Source organism: Daucus carota, chromosome 5 (genome assembly GCF_001625215.2).
Source record: "Daucus carota subsp. sativus chromosome 5, DH1 v3.0, whole genome shotgun sequence".
Lineage (NCBI taxonomy): Eukaryota > Viridiplantae > Streptophyta > Magnoliopsida > Apiales > Apiaceae > Daucus > Daucus carota.
The window spans coordinates 27,818,841-27,840,382 of record NC_030385.2 but is presented as its reverse complement, the minus strand read 5'-3'; the positions used below and the strand labels follow the sequence as shown (position 1 = coordinate 27,840,382).

The 21,542-nt window shown below is 34.7% G+C and overlaps 1 protein-coding gene across 1 annotated transcript; it reads right to left on the bottom strand.

Annotated features, from left to right (window-relative positions):
- Positions 1-3,769: 3,769 nt before the first annotated feature.
- Positions 3,770-4,809, bottom strand: LOC135152575 (uncharacterized). Its single transcript, XM_064092916.1, has 2 exons — positions 4,277-4,809; positions 3,770-4,175 (listed from the first exon to the last, which is right to left on the bottom strand). The coding sequence occupies exons 1-2, from the start codon at positions 4,755-4,757 to the stop codon at positions 4,024-4,026; spliced, it is 633 nt and encodes a 210-aa protein (XP_063948986.1). The 5' UTR covers positions 4,758-4,809; the 3' UTR covers positions 3,770-4,023.
- Between the last annotated feature and the right edge of the window lie 16,733 nt (positions 4,810-21,542).

Genomic DNA, 21,542 nt, shown 5'->3' with positions numbered 1-21,542 from the left:
AAAGAAGAGAATCTGATAAATCAGTTTGTCAGAGAAAGCTATGGATATAGGTTGATTTGATAGGTGGTTCTGTTTGTTCTGTAAGTAGTAATTAATTTTGCAAATTAATTATTTCATGCATTTGTCCTTGATTATTTTTGACATCATCAGTAAATATATAGAACTTGTTCATTCTGTCTAATGTACAAGTTGGGGGAGATTGTTACATATTTGATGATGTCACTGGTATCTTACTTGTTCTTGTGCAGAAGCAAATGTCAGAGTTTATCTGGAAATCAGAGTTTGACGACTGCCAGCTGGATCAGAGTTTAACGAAGATCAGAGTTTGCAGGCGGCTGATTTCTAGGAGAAGATCTGGATAAACAAGGAAGGAGAATATCAAGGAGATTATGCTAATCAGAACAGGAAAAGGATAGCTACTGATTAGATTATTTTAGGAAGCAGATAATTGTAAATCAATCAGTAGATATCGTGAAACTGTGTATATAATCACAGCTTAGGGTTTACTCTAGATGAGTTATCAATTGAATATCATTCGTGTAACCTAGCAGCTCTTAGTGATAAAATATAAATCATTAAGAGATTATTTGTAACCAACTGTGATTTGTGAATAAGAGTTTAGTTGAATTATTCTCTTACACTGGTGTTCTGTTATTGATTGTGTTCACTATATCAATCTATATAGTGAGTTAATTCGGCCTAACAGATATCTTGACTGTGTTTTGTGGATTACTCAACAACACTTCTTGGCCAAAATCTCTAACCCTCGAGTAGTGTTCTTTCAAACTTTCTGCAACTCCCTCAAGTGCCATTTTCCTAAGTCTAAGAATCTTTATCCTGGGGACTTCAATTTCTATCTCCTTCTTTATTGTCTCAGCAAGCTCCTTACAAATCCACTGGGGGTTCTTCCTAATCCTCTCCCCGAAAACATCACACAAGTACTTCACAAAGGCCATCTTGTTTCTATATGGCTTGGTACATAAATGACTGTGAACTAAGGTCTTTATAGTACAAGAATCACTGTTTTTGTCCTTACTACACCAAATGTAGAAAGGACAACCAGCCTCATAAGCAACCTGACCTCTTCTGCTATCATTCGTCACAAATTGAATACCCCTTCGGTCAATTAAACCATATCTTCTAACTGTCTCTCTGAACTCAGCCATATTTACAAATTTCTGACCAACTTCCCAACTTGGAAGCTCGACAGACCTATCCTTCTTCCTCCCAACACTTTTTTTTTGGGATTTGGTGGACCTACATACCCTATTTTTGCATTTTCATCTTCACTAGAAGAAGATAAAGACCTTAGATTCTCATTTTCAGAGTCATATTCAGATTCTTCACCTACATTTTCATTTGGTATGTTCATAGAATCTACCAACCCCTGTTTAAATTTTTTACAATTCTCCCTAATAGCATTCATCTCATTATCACTGCCGTATTCATCAGGCACAAAGCTCTCATCCTCAGATTCCTCTGTCTCATTACTCCCTTTATACTCTAGATCACTCTCATCAGTATCATCACTAAATTCATCATTCCCCCCCCCCATATTTGCCTCCACTGGATCCCCACCCTCTTTTGGACAATCGATTTCTTCATCAAGATCAAGATCAAAATGATCTACATATAACTCTATTCGACCGTAGGGCATACATATTTTAATCAAACCCCTAACCGAATTATCATCATAAATCACTCGCATACCCTTTTCAAAACTATATCCATTACACTTAAAATTCACAAGGGATGAAGACACATCATACGCATATTTTTCAGCAAACTCCTCAAGATCACGAAATGAAAACAGATCAACATCAAAATCTTTAATAATCTCAGTTTTCCCTCCAACATATTTAACATTAGGAGGCTTTGTAAAATCACCGTGGTGGTGTAGGTATAGAGTAGTGGTAGTAGACATGCTGTAAACGAATAGAACAAACATGTAAACATATAACACATAGCAGACCACTGACGCAATTAAAGGCAAAAAAACTAGGGTTTATACATGTAAGAAAGGGGTATATACCTTGAAATGGAGAGATGTTCGCGTTCAGTTCGTTGTGTATGCTTGAAATCCTCGACCAGAGCCAAATCGATTGCTTGCTTCGATTAGGGTTTTATCCTCAAATCGCTCTTGCCAGCCTAGATTCGCCCCCAATTGCAGTTGTAGCCGCACTTATGTTTCTATAACTCTTATTACATTATTTCTATTAGTTTTATTACACTAATTTATTTGGGACGGGCTGAGTTGGAGTCCACGTAGATGCCACGTTTTTACATTTGAAACAAACGTTAGATTTCAAACGGTTTTCGTCAAGTCAGCGGGTCAAACTAACGTCTCTGTGATAATGTGTTACTACAGTGGTGCATGTGAGTCCCCGTTTAGTCGAGTCACTAAAGTGAGATATGGCCTCCACTTTAGTGACCAATTTGAGATTTAACCCCATCTAAAAATTCATACTTCTGACATGCTTCCTTGAAAGATTTGCATACCACACCATCAACATATTTTAGCTCGTCAAATGACTTTGGACCACGGACTTTTGTCAGTAAAAGACGTAAGTACCAGATCTCACCAGAGCTGTGATGAGTATATAAAAGCCTTCCAATTTGGTTACCTTTCTTTCGGACTGTCCAAATATGATCTGCTTCATTCCATACATAGTATCTTGAGATTTCATCATAGGTGTACTTCCGGGCATTTGGATCATCAATGTTTAGTTGAAAAAAGGCTTCCAGTTGACTGCGTTTATACCTCTCCCTTTGAACAACCTTGTGCAGCTCCTCATTCTCTCGAAAAGTACAATTCATTTACCAGGAAGATGAAATGATAAACGTAGAACTGATATGGAGCGATAGTGTACATCAAATCCAAAAATCTGATACGCTACTTCTGCACCACATATGCAGCGACCGTCAAAATAAGCCTGGATTTCATCTTTTGGAACATTGTCGTTTTGAACACCTGAGCTCTTCTGGTTTGTAATTTCCACTGTTGCACGATCATGTCCCTTTAGGCAGTACTTGAACAAATACTTAAGGCTGCGTGCAGGACAACAAATCTCCACGTTCATGTGACATTGGTATTTAACCAACAAATCTCGATTATAAGGAACAACGTACTGGTTGTCAAGCAATGATTTCCCTTTCTTAACTGTAATTCAAGTATTTCGACGTTTGTAAACCGGAAAACCAGATTGATCAAAAATTGTTTGAGAAGAGTACCTGCATCACACAAAAATACATATATCATTATATTATAAACTGAAACCATGAGATATAAGTAGTTTCAACAGTACTTGTGAATGTGATAAATTTGATATAAATTGTGCTGACTGGGAAATACATAAGAATAAAATTTCTTACTGTTTGGGAAAATATTTTGTGCACTTCATGTTCTTCATGCATGGTGACTTTGTATTTTCCAGAACACAAGGTCCATGGATCATATGTCGAGCAACTGCATTATAACCAACACAAACTACTTCAGGATCAGGGATTTCAGCGGAAACAAAGTCATCGATGTTGGCATTCAATTTTTTCTTCGAATCTCCATCAAGCCAAATAAGCATGTGGACATGAGGCAAGCCTCGCTTCTGAAACTCAACCACATACATTACTGACAAATAGAAAATGGAAACAGTTATCATGTAGAACATGCAAGTTAAGAATTTAAATAACAAAATCAGATTGAAGAGTACTTACTTCCAATACATACTCCAAAATATCCCTTCTTCTTTATATCATCAACAATTTGATCCAGCTTAAGTTTGAACACGCGAGCTATTATATCAGGAGAGGAGAGTCAACAGAGGAACAACCAGGCATATTTTTCATCATCTCTGAAATCTCATCCCACATTGGATTAGTGGTCATGGTCAAAAATATATCCGGGTGCCCAATATAACGACATACAGCAAGAGCGTCTTGAAAGCTCTACTGCATGTAACGTTTTGAGCCAACGAAACCAGCATGTAGTATAAAACCTTTACCAACATTAGTAGTTGAGCTTTCACCCTAACGAAGACTATTTTTTATATTGCAGTAGAGATCATTGCGTAGTGTTGTCTGGTGTGTACGAAACCACCATAACCGAGCTTGCTCAATGGCTGAAAAAGATTTCACAACATACTGTTGAAACAATCTACCACCGAACCTTGCAGTGCTACCTAATAGAAGAAATCAAATTGTGTAAGGTAGGAAATCAGATCAGAAAAACAGAAAAAGCAAAATAAGGAGAAAATCATGATTCATGGTAGTTACGTAATACCTTCATTGTGCCGAACTTGTATCTTATAAGAGTAAAGCTCTTTCATTGTTATTCTTTTGCGTTTCTTCCCAGCGTTGTTTTTGTTCCTTTCATATGGGATATCATCATGGTACCCATCCTCACCACTAGGAAACAACAGTGGGTACTGCAGTGACATTAGTTTAGGATGAATATCCGATATACGTTCCAGCCCTTTTTGAAAGCTCTCAATAATTATATCCCTTTCACCACATGTGTCCTCTAAGTCACCAACCATTATGGCACCAACTTCATTCGATGGTCCAATGAAATTTTCACGTCCAGTGACGGCACGACATACTTTCATTACTATTTTAAGATCTTGAATAGGATTATCTTTGAAGCGATCACGCGCCATTCTGAAAAATGGGACCAGCTCATTTGTTGACTCTAGCATTTCCATCAATCCCCTGACGATATCTTGGTATATTTTGTCACCATTATCCGTGTCAACCCACTTCATTCTATTTTCAAACTCGTGCTCTGTGTCGTATATGTATAGCTGACAAAACTTAGAATAAGAGAGCCAAATACATGGTGGTTTTGACCATTTAGGCGGTAGATGTATGGCGCACCTCCCTTGTTGATGGAGTTATCAACTCTACCACCCATAAACGTGAAAGCAAACATGGAATTATAACTGCGGATGTTTTTCTTGAAATGTCTTGCTTTTTTAGGATCATTATATAACTGCATGAGAAATGAATGAGTAAGAGGTGCTTTCGGGAGATTAATCTGGCCATTTGCACAACACAGTGTAAATTCAGGTTGGCCCTTCGTAACAGTTTTATTCACACGTTCTTCCTTCCACATTATGGCATTACATTTGACACATTTTGCAGTAGGAGGTCCCAAGCTACAATAACCTAAAACAATGATAAATTATCAGCTAGGCAGAATGAATGAACAATGGTTTTGTGTATTATTAACTTCTAATAATATGTTCTACCTTCTATAGTAGGAAGATCATTATTAGGAGCAACAATATCTTCCTCATCACTGTCGCTATTAGACAACAATTCTGTTGGAAGTCCAAACCAAAGAGGTAGTCAAACTCATGAGAATTAACTCTAATGCTTATTCTACTGCTTAATTAACAGTAAATTAAAGTTTACCACCATCATATAACATCTCATCATCCTCTACCAAATATTCAGGCATGCCTACATAAATTAAGCATGATTCTCAAAAAGGTTGCAAAGTAAGAATTAAGCCAATTAAAATACTAAAGCATGCAATGATTCTACCATTAAGAGCCTCAGATGGAAATTCTGATTCACCAATGGTTACAGTAGGATCTTCAAACAATTGTGATCTTGTATCATTAATAGCATCCTTCTGAATAACTCGATATTTCTTCCGACACTGAATTCCTGTCGTTTGAGTGGCTGTTTTGGTTTGGACTCTTTTGCCCTAATTTTTTCTTTTCGAAATTCCTGTTGTTTTTTTAAATGAAATTGTATAAACAATAGTAAATAACATATAAGAACAAAATTTGACTTATTAAGGTATGGGGTTGTTTACCTCCGTTCTCACAATTGTTTTTCAGAACAACTCTATTTGATATAGAAGAAAAAGCCTGTGAATTGAAAAGACCTGTTGCGAAATTCAAAAAAACATAAAACATTAAAATTTACAACCATTACAAAGATGATCATATACAAACAACAATCATATATATCCAAATAACCATTATAATTATACCATTATTCTGTCGTGGTTGATTAGATAAGTCACACAAAGAAGATCTTGAAGGTATGCATTCAGAGTTGGGGGTTGTAGAGATGCCAGAGCTTAAAGTATTGATAATTCCGCCTATCAACAGGTATAAGGTGAGCATAGCATGTGGCATAACAATGAGCAGTTAATATATATATATATATATATATATATATATATATATATATATATATATAGATATATATCGTGAAATCCATAATTCCAGTGTAACATGCAGATTGAGGGGTAGTAAATTTACAACCCAGACCACTTGTAGAACCTGAAAATTTATGTTTGGAACCTAAAATTAGTATGTCAAAAAACAATGGGCATCAAAAAGGAAAGGGCAATCTTAGTACCTTTGTCAGTAGTCATCTTAGTGCTATTAGGCTTGTTTTGCTTGTCAAGATCATTTGTCGGTCTAACATTTGACCCTTTGACATAGCAAAAATTTATATTCAATAATAACAATTGATTAAAAGCAGTACCATAAACAACTATAGAAACACAAACAAAACCAAAGTATACAAAATATTGCCAATATTCCATGATTGGTGATTAGATAAATCAAACAAACGAGATCTTGAAGTTATGCATTCAGATGCAGGGCTTGCAGAAATACCACCAATTACACTTGCAGGGCTCTCGCTATTGATAATCCCACCTGTGACTGGGATGCCTAGGAATTGTAAGCATTGTTTTAAGGATTTATATGGCATATCAATAAGTACAAAATCATATGAAAATGAAGCTGGTATGATTTCCTAGGCAAAACATTAGTTACTCTTGAGAAGGAATGAGTTCCAGTGTGACATACTGACTGAGGTGTATTAAAATTACAAACCAACCCTGTTGCATTAGGTGGAACAATTTTTGTGCAACCTAGAATGTAAAAGTCAATGAATAGAGAACACAAAATGTTTTAGAGCTCCAAATTATACAGTCATCAATAAATTAGCAAGTAACACACAAAATCTAAGTAACAGATTCACCAACAATACCAGTTCCATTAGGCCTGTTTTCTTTATCAAATTCATTACTCTTATCTGCAAAAAATAAAACAATGATAACTAATATACAAAAGTATGGGCGTATACATTGAAAGAATAATCAAAACTCAATCATACTGTTACCAGACACCGATTTGCTCTGCTCAGTCTGTGGATGTAGTGTCTTCTTTTGACTGCTTTCATCATGCACAACAGCTCTAGATCTAATAGACCTAACCCTAGAAACTAAAGTTTGATTTAAAGGGGGGAAAAAGTGAATCAGGCATGAGCAAACAACATTAGATCGAGGAAACATATATTATAAACATACCTTCTTCATTACGTAGAGATGGAAAACTATCAAGTTTAAGGTGATTATAAGAGAGATGGACCAACAAAACAATATAAAAATTAAATACAGTGAAAGATATGATGTACAAATACATTTAACAGATTAGCAAAAAACAAAAGATTAACAGAAAAACCTCTTTCATTCTTCAGATAGCTTGAGCCGATATATATTTTAATTAAAATATTATGCATAGGGTGGGAGAGTACTTAAGAAATGAAGATGTATGAGATATGAGATAAGAACAGGCAATTCATTTTTGAACATAAAATCAAGACAAAAGAGCAATTTAAATGTAGCCTCCAATTCAAAACAAACCTGCAATTCAAATTAAGGTTGCCAATTGTCATCGAAATGGAAACCAAGCTGAAGCCGATTTGGAGAAGAAGACGAAGTTGAATCTCGTGTGTTTCTGCTTTGAAGAAAAGGAGAGTGGGAACTGCCTAAATGGGGAGGACAACTGATGAAGAAATGTTTTCTTCCTATGCAAAACTACTAAACAAAGAAGTTAGGACACGTGAAGCAATTAATGTAAGTCAACACAGTACATGAAAATATATTGTTTGTTAGTGGTCTGGGAATAATGCACGAATAGCTTTCTGAATGACATTTTTAGTAATTATATATGAAGTTTTGGGGCATGGGGTGTAAAAAGAGCACACAAAAAGTTTCAGGATTTATTATTTAAAGAATTTGAACTAATTCGACAATCTTCCGAGACCGGATAAATTTAACAAACTGGGTTTACAGAAAAGAGAGGCGGTCAGATATGGGCTGGTTGTAAGTTTACAACGACGGTGTTCCAAACAAATATTGAAGGCATCATGCAAATTTTAGGAGAACTTGTAAAATTGCTTATATTTTTATTTTGAAAAAAAATGATGATCAAACTATATATATAATAATAATAATAATAATGTTGGTCGAAAGTAGTTAATATTTATGTTACAGAAATTACAACTGAAATTTGAAATAGCATATATTATATATATGATTGCAATTTGTACCCTATTTTTGCAACTTAGGTTTAAAAAAGCCCAATTTTATTGGTCCACAAACCTTACAATTAAATCATATTGGCATCCTAAATCATGTCGTACTAATCTACCAAGTTGGTTAAAATGACGTGAAATTTGCTGAATTTATAGGGTGTAGTGTTCCAAGTTGATTATATAATAAAAATGGATGTTATTAATATTTTAAATTATTAAAGGTACATATGATCTTTTAAACAAACGATTCAATACAAATAGGAGTCGGACTTCTTATTGAAAAAAATCTGAAGTCTATTTTGCCAAACAGACACTATATGTGTTTATATGTGTTTGGTGATTTTCTTAAAGTAGATTACATTGATTCAAATTTTTTAAAATTTTAGTGTTTTTCTTATCTAAATTATCAGATCCAGGTCCGAGGAGGGCATAGAAGATATTCGACCTTGACGAGGTATTATTCATCTTAAAAAAATTGTTCCATGATTAAAGAGTGAGTTGAAATCAACTGTTTTCATTTACTTTAAGTTTAACTTGCAACTATTAACTACAGTTTGATTTATAAAAGTTTAACTTATGATCGAATTACTTGTTTAATTATAAGATTACCGAAAATTTAAGTCTTGGTCTACATAATAATCTAGGATTAGTTATTATATAAAGTGCTTATTTTAAAAAATATAAACATTTTCAACAATAAATACTTTTGAGAAAGTAAGGAAACAAACCCCGTGTTAATTCTCAGTCCGACTAGTTAATGGTAATTGACAAAACTAGGGCAGATACAAATGTATCCCTGGATACAAATAGTCAAATAGTCAAGTGAAATGACAATTTCAAACCTTATCCAAATAAAATTCATATTAAGGTCAAAAAGAGGATGCTTGAATCATAAATAATCACAAAACAACGTGTAATCTTATTACTCCCTCTGGTCTTTATTATAAAGCATCAAGATTTTTTTCATAATTTTAGGTGTTTTGACCACCTACTTAAAATTATTTTTTTAAAAACTTTTTTTTTCTAAATTAAAATATATATCACATATTTTAATTTTCGAATCAGTGTCTAATGAATATAGTAATTTCGAATTGTATTTACTCTTTTTTTTAATATATCAATTTTAAATACCAAATAATAGATCTCTAACTGCATTAAAATGCCAACACCAAAATTTCCTGAGGTCAAAGAATTGGTGCTATCACCGTGCCAGCTGAAAATCCGGGAATGGCCATGTGTGCATACGTGGACGGGACCCGCAGTCCGCTTGGTCACTGCGTGGCCTGCGAACAGCCTATTTGCAGATTCTTCGACCAAAACGGATTCCCACCGCGATATATATCTTTGTCTCATTGTCTGCGACTCTGGCTCTCTAGTTGCTAAGTAATCGAACTCTTAAACATACCAGCCGTTTGGATTAGTTTAAAATATAGTAGCTCCGAGTTCTGTTAACTAAACAGGCACTAAGTAATAGTATAGTAGCTCCGACTTCTGTTAATCAAACAGGCACTAAGATTAAGGTACTTTTCAATGTTATTGCCAACATCAGCTTTTTCTTGAAGAATAGATGATAAACTAAAATTGTATTACTTTATCGGTGTTGTCTATAGTCAGTGGCGGAACCAGAGGGGATTAGAGAATGCTATAACCCCCTCTAACGTAAAAAAAAACAGTGTATATTTTTTTTCTAGCCCCCGCTGGATTTGTGATGTCAATATAATTTTATTAGTCCCGCTGAATTATAAATGTCATTGAGAGGGACACTCAGAGCAACTAAATCATGCAAACTGTATGATGTATGTTGAGTACTTTGTACATTATAAAAATAATATAAAATATAGTTAAGAGGGAAAGTCTGCTCCTCATTGTTGAGGAAGCAAATAGAGCACCTGAGTTTTTGAAGAGGTGCAGAGAGCTTGTTGGAGTTCATTTCATCTCCATATTCTTCAAATTTTGGCTAGAGAGCCCATACGAAGAAGCTTTTGGACATGCTCTCATAAGTCATACGCACACATTGGCACTACCCTAACTCGGTGGAGTTCTTTTGATGAAAGTTTTTTTTTTTTAATTTCAATGATCAAATTATCTATTTTTACAAACTTTTAATACTATTTTTTATTTATCTTTGCAAGCAAAATTTAAAACAACTAAATGTACTTTATGATAATATGTTTTCAATTATATAAATTTATATATTGATTATATAAATTTCAATCAATTTTAATTAATTGGAAAACTAGAAACCCAAACATCCCGCAATATATTAGAGAAAACTATCATAATTTTCAAAAAACAAAATTCACATAGGAAATATGTGAGCATGAGTGAGTGCAAACACATAGGAAATTGAGAAGAGTGAAACACTTGTGAGGTACATATTATAATATTTAGTATCGAAAACTCACATGTTGTTGAAAGAATTGACGGAAGCAACTACGGTTCATTCCATTTCACGGTGTGAACTTTTGGTTGATGATTCTCTTGAATCAAGTGTCTTCACAGACATTGAGGAGGACTTAGGCCTTTGCCATAATTAAGCCTTTGTCTAACCTCCCAGAGCAAACAACTCTGGATCCTTAACTGGATAAGCCACTTAGTGGTTGGCAACTTCTGGACCATGATTCAGATTTATCTGATGAGTCTGCAGGGACTGGGAATTACGAACTCCCATTGCACCACCGGTGACCCCCTACAAGGGCGGCTAAGGTGATTTTCTTGCAGGTACTCAGCATTTTGGAAGCTCAGTATTTGTGTGGAGGGATACACTTACAGAACTCGTGAGTGACACCCTTACCCAAAAACCGAGAGAAATTTGAGTGTTGAGTGATACACCTGCAGAACATTTTAGTGAGACACCCACTAATTACCAAATTTATACCTAAGGACAAAGTGGATGTTGTTACTGGAATGTCAGTTTTTATTCCTTACTTTTCCGTTTGGAACCTATTCTTTCAGCATAGGCACCAACCCAATCAAAGTAAACCCTTCTTCTGAACTCTTTCTTCGACCCCAGCTTTAGCGTTGTTTAGTTCTCTACGGGGATATTATCTTTTGGTACAGGATGTATTGGACACGTTCCTTGACCATATTTGATACCACATATCCTCGGAGGATTCCACAACTAAGGGGGAGAATATATTTAGGGGGAGAATATATGAAAGGGGGAAGAAAAAGTAAGTTAGCTTTCTTCTGCTGTCTACAACTAAGGGGGATTAAACTACTCTTTAGCTGTGTACTACTGAGGGGGAGATTCTTCTTTCAACTAAGGAGGAGGATTGATCTTTCATCTAAGGGGAGACAACTACTTATCACTAAGGGGAACCTGATCAAGGTAACGGGAGGAGAAGTATAAGGTGATACATCTATTCTTCAGTATGTGGTAGACATGAACTTATTCATTACCACTGAAGAATTCATTGAAGCTGCTGATTGTTCTTTGCATAATGGAATGTTTTGGATTCTCTTCAAGACATACTATGAGGATTATCTGGCAGGTAAGCAAGAACCAGAGAAATAAAGGTGATATGCACATTTGTTATTTCTATTCATGAAATCTGGAAATGTATTATATGATCCAGAAACTTTGTAGCATTATTTACTAGTCCAGGACTTTACTTTTTCTAGTGTTAGTTGAGTTATCCTCCAGAGGATTTGCTTGTTATGATTAACAAACAAATAGGGGGAGATTGTAAGTCTAAATGTAAAGACAACTCTATCTGTTACATAGGGATGATAACTCAACAATAGAACAGGACAAGTAAATAACACTACGCCTGCACCGGAATCGGAAGATACGAAGACAAAGGTTGAAGAAGCCATCTACAGTCTTGAAGGAATAAGTTCACTGGAAGAAGTTCATTAATATGTTCATGCCTCAGTGAAGAATAAAGATTGAAGTATTCAAGATTGTGGAAGCAATGAAGATGTTGTCCAAGTACTCGAAAGATTTCAGTGCAACCCCTGAAGCAAGATATTTCTATATATCTTGGTTGGTTATTTATAATCAACAAACTGAAGCATAAACTAACCCGGAACCGACTGATCAATGTTTGCTGACAAAGACGGTACAATGTTTAACTTCAGTGTTAGTCGCTTGTGAACCAGACCAGTGCACTAAGCGTCAGCACGTACGGAGCTTTGCAAAGTATTTATCGATCGAAGAATTGATCCAGTCATATCAAGTCATTTGTTCCAAAGCCAAGTCAAGTCAAATGCCAGCTATGCCAAAGCTTACTGCTCAAATGTCATATGTCAAAAGCTTCCACAGAAAGTCATATCAGGAAGTGACATTTTATATATGTGTGCACTTATATATTTGTATATGTACAAATATAATTATATATGTATATATGTATATTTAATTAAATATAATATATATAATATATATGTATATATGTTTTTTAAACATATGTATATGTATATTTATATGTATATATATTTAAATAAATATATATGTATATAGTATATATATATTTATATTTTACATAAACATTTATATATTTAAGTGTATATATATATATTATATTATGTGCATAAATATGTGTATATTTATATCTATAGATAATTATATATATATCCCTATATATATTTATATTTATATTTACATATAATTTTATGTATATTATATATATTTAAATGTATGAGAATATATTTAAATATATGTATATATATATTACTATATGTTTATATAAATATTATTTATATACATTTATATATATATATATCTTTATTTATACATATATTTATATAATATTATGAATATAATATAAATATATGGATGGAGCATACTCAAGTCAATCTCAGTCAAAGGAGTGATAACAAGGAAAGCTCTTACTATGTGAGGAACAACATTTGACCGAAGTCAACAGCTCTTCCTCACTTAGAAAATTCTCTAAGTACCATCACAAGTGAAGACATGCACTCTTGAGGAGCAAACTTTGACCAAAGTCAAAGTTCGTCCCCAAGTGATGAGAGAGAACAAGGAAGCTATGTGAGGAGCAACATTTGACCAAAAGTCAAATGCTCTCCCTCACTTAGAAAATTTTCTAAGTACATCACAATGGAGTATCCACACTCTTGAGGAGCAAACTTTGACCAAGTCAAAGTTCGTCCCCAAGAGAAGAGAGAGAACAAGGGAGCATCTTCACTATGGAGCTTGAATTGGACTTAGAATATTTTCTAAGTCACATACATACAACACCATGGAGCACAACTTCACTTGGAGAGCAAACTTTGACCAAGTCAAAGTTTGCGACTCCAAGTGGTGCATCTTGCTCTAAGGAGAAATTATTCTAAGTCACCCATACAGGGCATCTGTTAGTGCAACTCTGCCAAGCGCAAGCTTTGACCTGGAAGTCAAAGCGCAAGTTTAAATGACAAGAATTGTTCTAAGTCCCTACAACGGAGCATTGAGGCGCAAACTCAACTGGGAAGGCAACTTGGAGCGCAACCTTTGACCAAGTCAAAGGTTGCGACTCTAAGTCATCTCCCTGTATGGCACTAGTTCAAGAAACTACATTTTGTCTAAGTAGAAGACACACTGTGGACACTGGACGGCGCAAGGTTTGACCAAACACTGGGCGCAAGGTTTGACTTTGTCAACTGGCGCAACTTTCATGTTTGGAGTTAGATTTATTTTGGACAATCTAATCCGTCCAGGACGAACTCAAGTCGTCCAGGACGAACTCGTTAACCATGGTTAGTTTATGAAAGCCTATAAATATGTGATTGTGGTTCTCACAATAAATATCATCCTTCGGGATGGATGGCCAAGTGCTTTGCACAAACTCTCTCAAATATACACACACCCTAGCCTAGTTTTGTACCGTAAATATTTGTAGTGGATAGGGCTTGTAATATTTAGAGGAGTGGTCATTGTAGCCAACCTTCGGGTTTGGATTTGTAGCACCCTTCGAGGTATTTATCAATATACAGATATACCTTGGAAAATATTGTGTGTTGGTTTAATATTTTCATATCCTCAGAAACCGACCCGATAAATATCCGGAACACAAAACCCATTACAGGACTGCAATTTGTTTATCCGCAAGATTCGAAAGAATTTTAAATTGTAGTGAGTATCGTATTCAACCCCCCCTTCTACGATACTTTGGACCTAACAATTGGTATCAGAGCGAGGCTGATTGATATACAAATCAGGATCCTTATCGTACGTAAAATCAAGAACCTAGCTTTTGATATTTGATTAGGGGAAATGTTCTTCCGGTTTGTTTTGCTGAATTTGTCCGTAGGCCTAAGTAAGGATTATCTGTCGGATACTGAACTTTGGACCGGGACTTATAAATTTATACTTTAAATTTTAATAAGTTTATTTTATAAATTTGATTTAATTTATTTTAAACTTATTAATTGAGTTTATTATGAATTAATTAAATTTATCTTATAAACTTAATTAAATTTACTTTATAAACTTTACTAAATTTATTTAATAAATTTGCTTAAATTTATTTCAGACTTGTAAAGTTTACTCTTAGACTTTATTAAGTTTATCATAAATTTTATAAATTTATTATTTAAATTTTTTTAGTTTATGATTTAAATTTAAGTTAAATATAAAATATAAATTTAAGAGGATTTTATTGATTATGGATATAAGTTCAAGTTCAAGGGTTCAATTTGATTTGTTCTGGAAGTAGTAATTTAATTGGAGACGAGACACTTGAATATTTTCAAAAATTAAATTTATCTAATAAATTTTAATATATTTACTAAATGAATTTGAAATAAATTTGTTCTAAACTTATTCAGTTTATTATGAATTTATTTGAATTTATTTTTTAAATATAATTAAATTTACTTTATAGATTTAACTAAGTTTATTTTATACTTTATTTTCTTTCATATTTTAAAACTTATTTTTAAATTTATTTTCTTTATAATTTAAACTTAGTTTAAATAATCAAGTGTCCCGTAACCTTTTTAATAATTCTACTCTAAGACAAATCAGATTGACATTTAGTTGAGACAGATCAGGCTGACAGATTACAAGACAAACACCGGGCTTTCAAATACCAGATTCTCAGAACCGGTAATGGAAGTACATTGATGACCCAATCCAATTGATTTCTCAAAGGATTATTAGAAGCAGTTTTCTATATTCGACAAAGCTCATTGTGATTCGAAGAAGATTCTATTAAGGACTAATTTGGTACTACTAAAAGTGGATTTTGAAGAAGGTACTTCAGGCCTTGATCTGAGTAATTACTCCGACTTGATTATCAGATCACCAGATCAGGATGGGAATTTGCTACATCTACAATGAAGCATCTTTCCAGGGCTCGGAATGTCAACTTTGAATGGCACCACTAGTAGTAGGAAAAGAGAAGTTTTTGCAGAAGAATCTTCAAGGGATTTCAATCTAACTCAGTGATTCAGGGATATACAATTACACAGTGAATTGTATCAATGCTAAATCCATCCAGAATCAACTGAATCAAAGACAGAGAACTGTGGAGGTTTATGGATATAATTATCGAGTTACTACCGCACCAAATCAGTTTCGTGCATTTATGTCAGAACCTTAGGATTGAACAGAAGAGTTTGTAACTGCTGAATTTGAAGAAGCTCACGTCGACGAAAGTTAACATTTTTGAAGAATGTGAGTACAGAACTTCAAGGATTAGCATAACACTGTCTGAGAGGTTTAGTCATGTCAGATTCAGATAGAATCCATTGGTTTTAAGTGGAGACTCTTCAGGGTTCAATTCAACAAGCTGTTTGCAAACTGAGTTGGTCAGCGCACACAATATTTTTGGTATCTTTAGCAAAAGAAGGGTTGCCATATATATTGAAGCCTCGACAAACAAGGATGATAAGGTTTGTATGGAATCTAAGTGGATGCTTAGAGCATCATAACAAGTTCTTATGCTACATAAGGAAAGGTGTGAGATGGATCAGTTGCTGATGAGAAGGATGATTATGGTTATCTGGCTATCCTAGCATTCTCTGAAGATGACTCAACTCGCACTTCTCAGGTATGAATTCTTTCTAACTATGCAATACATACTTCTTTATATTCAAAACATGTTATAATTAAATCTCTGAGTAGAATTGTTTAACACACAAGCACAAGCATGATAGCATCACAATAGATAATGTTGAACTAGTATGCTAGATGACTATTCTGGTAACTAGGATTGATGATAATATTGTGCATGTGTCTTTAGCAGATTCTTAACATGTGTATGAATATTTAGGATCTGATTATTTGCAATGGTGAGATTAGAAGCTTTTCTTTGGAAAACAACTCTTAGTTTTAGGGGTTATGATCCTAGCATGTATAACTTTGTTAAAACATTTACTTTCAGATTCCCTAGTACAATTATATTTGCTTATCTAATCTGAATTGTTTGTTAAGGATTTTATTTTGTTCTATGATGGAATGTCTACCTTATGTCAGTAGAACTTTTAGAACTTCATGTTAGATCTAAAACTGATTTTAGGTAATAGAGATAGTATAATGCCGTATAACAACAGATTGGGATTAATCCTTACGCTCTTAGAAGATTATTGAATATCTGTAATTCTACTTGCTACCTGTTACACTTGTGTTAATTGGTTTAAGTAGAGAGTACTGAATCTTCTGAGTTGCATAACTGCCTACCTTGCTCTTGTCTTATCTTTGATTATTTGTCATGTGTATTCAACATCATGTCTGCTTATTTTCTTGTCATGAATGCATGTCCGTGTACTTGCATTGATTTTAGAAAAGCATGTTTGAGAATCACATTAGGGCAATGTGTAAATAAGAATTAGCATGTTAAGGTTGATTCTGTTGTTACCACTGTTAAAGAAAAATCTCTAATCCATCCGGACCCAGTTATGATTGGGGACCATAGAACACTTTCCATTTGTGATTGCAGGTTACATATGTTCCATATGATTTTTGGTGCACTCTGTTTGCTGAGTAGCTGAAATCATATATTTACCAAAAGTACCCTGTCAGCAAATGTGATCGTGTGAGCAGTTCCGTCAATAATCTTTGAAAGATGACAACAAAGATTCTCTTGCGGGACATGCCTGTTTTCCTGGAATGTCATCATGGAAGCATATCCTTCTTGGAAGAGTCAAAGCACACAAATTCCTAGTATCAGACTGTTCTCTAACAAATGACAGTATATCAGTTCATGGAATAGTGTTTTATCTCAAATCAGGAAGGATGTGAATTTTGCTCGTAGCTGATATGGAACTTCAACTGAAGATGGAGTGAGCTGTTTTGATAGTGAAGCCTCATCAGATGAGTATTAGCTATGGCACTTGAAGCTCTCGCACTTGTATGTCAAAACAAGGAGCTCTTTCGATTCGTAAGAAGAGAATTGGTGAGAGGACTACCTCATCTGGAATTCAATATGGATGAAGCTCATGAGGTATGTCAATAGGGAAGTCGAAGGAGCATCGCACAGAAGCAAAGATATGACTAACATTACTGAGCCGCTTCAGATGATACGTATGGATTTCTACGAATCAGCTAATGTCATGTCTGCAAACAAAGCTAGATATCTTTTTGCGATGATCATTGACTGCTCTAGATTCTTTCGTGTTGTTCGTATGTGTTCGAAGGACGAGACGTCACAAATAAAGGTTGATCAAGATGAACCCTGATCATTGATAAATCCAGAAAGACACCATTTTTGTCAGTGGCCAATCAGAAGCAAACACTAACTCTTGGTATGTGTTTGGAGGAAAATGCCTCTTTACAAGTCTTGCATTTGAAGATCAAAGAATATTTTCCTCGGCTACTCAATGGAGTCTACAGTCTACAGGGTGATTATGATTATTCAACAGAAGGTGATTGTAAGTCTGGACAGGACATTGAACGACACTTTGCTCCAAGCTGTTAAAGGTGATATTAGTGGTATAATAATAATTCAGATCCAAGCAGAATCTCTTTGCAAGGATAAGGATTATTAAAGAAATCCCAGCAACAACTTAGGGGGAGCATTTGGTGGATCCACTAGTCAAACTCAACATCACATTGAAGATGAACATGACATATCAAGAACGTATCTGCTTAGACAAAGGGTTTGAGTCTATATCATTCTCGGGTTCTAGTTCTTATATGTTCCTAATGGTGAAGTGAAGATTGGGAGAGCTATTGTGAAAGGATGTTATTTCTTTAGGTTTCAATCTGAAGTGAAACTTGAGGATGATTCAGAAGCTCTTAAATGGATCCAGATTGAGTGATTGCACAGCAATACGATCTCAATCAGTTTGAAAGCAGATTGTGCGGATTCTGATACCCTGACCAAATGAAAATTCATTACTTAGTACTTGTCGGGTATTTAGATTCCAACTGGATGTTTTTGGCTCTGTAACGAGGGACAAGCCAATTTGGATGCTTAGGGTTACTACAAAAGAGAAGGTTATAAAGATGATGGAAATAGAATCGTCAAGTTTAGGACTCTATATCTTAGGCGACTCAAAGACCTTCATGATCAAACTAAAGCACCAATTGACGAGACTACGGTTCATGATACTACAGTGAGCTAGAAGATGAAGATTCATACAACACTCAAGGACTTTGCAGTTGCAAATCCAACGAAATTTGTATATCTCTTTCTTCACCAGCTCTTTATGAGTTGCTATTCAGGACCTGATGATCGTCACGGACATGGTATGACTTCCAACTAGCATATTATTTTAATATCTGTTTGCTAGAGTTATATTTGGTATCCAAATAATTACCTCTCATTGTTAGGTCCAGAAACGATTGTAGAAGGGGGGGGTTGAATACAATCGTCACAAAATAATCGCGGCGGAATAATCTGATCGGAGTTTAACTTGTTAATCAGATTTAAATTAATTAATATAACAATTTTTAAGTCGTTATATAATTAAAGTGGTTCGTTTTAATGTTCACTAAATATCGTAGAATAAATTCGACAGGATGTATTCTAGTTTAGTGAATAAAACAACCGAGTGATCAAAGCACAGAAAACTGTGGATATAACGAATAGCAAGTTACAAACAACTTGAAAGTTTACAAAGCTTTGAACAATTACAAATGAAGAGGTGAAGGCCTATTTATAGGCAAATCACTTGAACTTGTATGACAAAGCTGGTATGACCATGCTACAAAGATCAGAATGACAATGTGAGCTAATGTCATACTAAAATTGAAATCAGTATGACAAAAGGTGCTAATGTCATGCCATACAAAATTCGGTATGACAATCTGAAGCATTGTCATACTGAAAAAATTCGGTATGACAATCTGTAAGACTTGGGGGCTAAGTTAGAATCGGTATGACAATGCAGGGTATTGTCATGCCAAGTCTAATTCGGTATGACAAACAGAATAATGTCATGCCAGCTGAAATGGAACCTTCCAGGGGCGGTATGACAATCTATATGATTGTCATACCGTGCCCAAAATCAATATAAATTGATTTTCTTTAATATAATTAATTCAATAATTATTCACTTAATTATATTAATCATATAAATTCATAAATTAAATTAATTCAAGTGTGAATCAATTTAATAAATAAATTATATAACTTATATAATTAATTAGAGATGTGAATAAATTAAAAGAATAATTATATTGAGCATAGTCTTCAGCAGCAGGTCTTCTGACTTCCTTTAAAAGATCTGATTCTTTGTCTTGATTGAACGACCACCTATTGTTGATGCAGAATATTTAATCGGAGTAGCTGACACACAAATGTACTGTCTGGTTCATCTGTATCTAGCTGAATCAAATATTCTTTATCAAATAAACATTTGAGAAGTGGCTTGTTCATCGAGTCTTTGTCTTCGTAGTTCATCTTCATCAGTAGAAATAGTTTGGAATCTTCTGAATAAATAAAGTATTAAAACTTTATACCTTCTGGACTTCTGGACGTGCTACAAAATATTATTTGTACACTGAGGCTTGAACATATTAATGAACTTCTTTCAGTGGTGTGCAGCAGCATCCTGAAATTCTTCAGATATATGATTTTAATAAATCACTTGACGTTCTTCGTACGGATTCCTTCAATAGTGCTTGCTAATTTACTTTCTTTCTTATCAGAGTTGAGTTGATACTCTTAAATACAAATAGGCTTAACATATGCCTTTCAATCTCCCCCTATTTGTTTGTTATCATAACATGCAAATTATCGAGAGGATAACTCAACTAACTGATAAGACAAAGGATTAAACATGAATTGTAAATAGCAAAAAGTTTCTGGTATTTCATTAAACATTCACCAGAATTCAAACAAGTACATTAGATTACATAAGGATGTTCTTACTGAACATATATTACAAATTCCTTAACAAATCTAAAGATCAACTTCTCCTTCTTCGATATCTGAACTGTGAAGGACAGGAGTTGACGGTTCTTCTCTGGATGGCACTTCTGATGTAGTGGACTCACCACGCTTCTTACGTTCTCGTGCCAGAGCCAGTTGATGTAACACTTCCATCTCTACAGGGTCTTCCCGGAAGTCTGATGGCTGAGCCTTTGTAACATTCTTCATCCTCCGGAAATATTGAGAAATATTCCTTCGGGTGCAGTAAGCTAGAATCACATCATCAGCATCAGACTTGGCTTTAGAAGCGAAGCCCTTGGTTCGTAGTAGAGTGGATGCTAGAGCCAGTCGCTTAGCAGGATACTTAGGTAAAGCCTCCTCATTTAGATTGACAGTGCATAAGAGCTCCTTGTGAATGAACTTTATACTGTATGGGTTTTTGACAACCTGTGGACTGTTGAAGACAGCACAATCCAACAGCTTATCACGAAGGAGTTCGTTCAGGTTGGAGCATCGCTTTACCTTATTGCGAAGTACCCAAAGCTCAGACACAGAGAATGATTTAAGAAATTCAACAGATAATCTAAATGAACCATTTCTCCGTGTATATACAATCAGCTCCCACTGTTCTAGCAAGTTATTGACTCCCACAGTCAAGTAATCAATTTCTAAAGCGAAGGCATGCATAAAGATATCCTCGTCAGGGTTTACCTCTCGAAGATCGTAGATCAGAGATAGGAACTTTCTGTCATTGAAAGACTCCCTTTGAGGTCCATTGAAAATCCTCTTTGCGATGTCCCAGCTTTTTCCAACTTTCCTTCTTATATCAAGATTCTTCTGCTTGCACGCAGCATCATAGATTTTCTGCTTCTCTATCTTGATTTGCTCTTCAGTTATCAGCTTGTCCTCTAGAAGTTTCTGGTAATCACGAAGCTTACG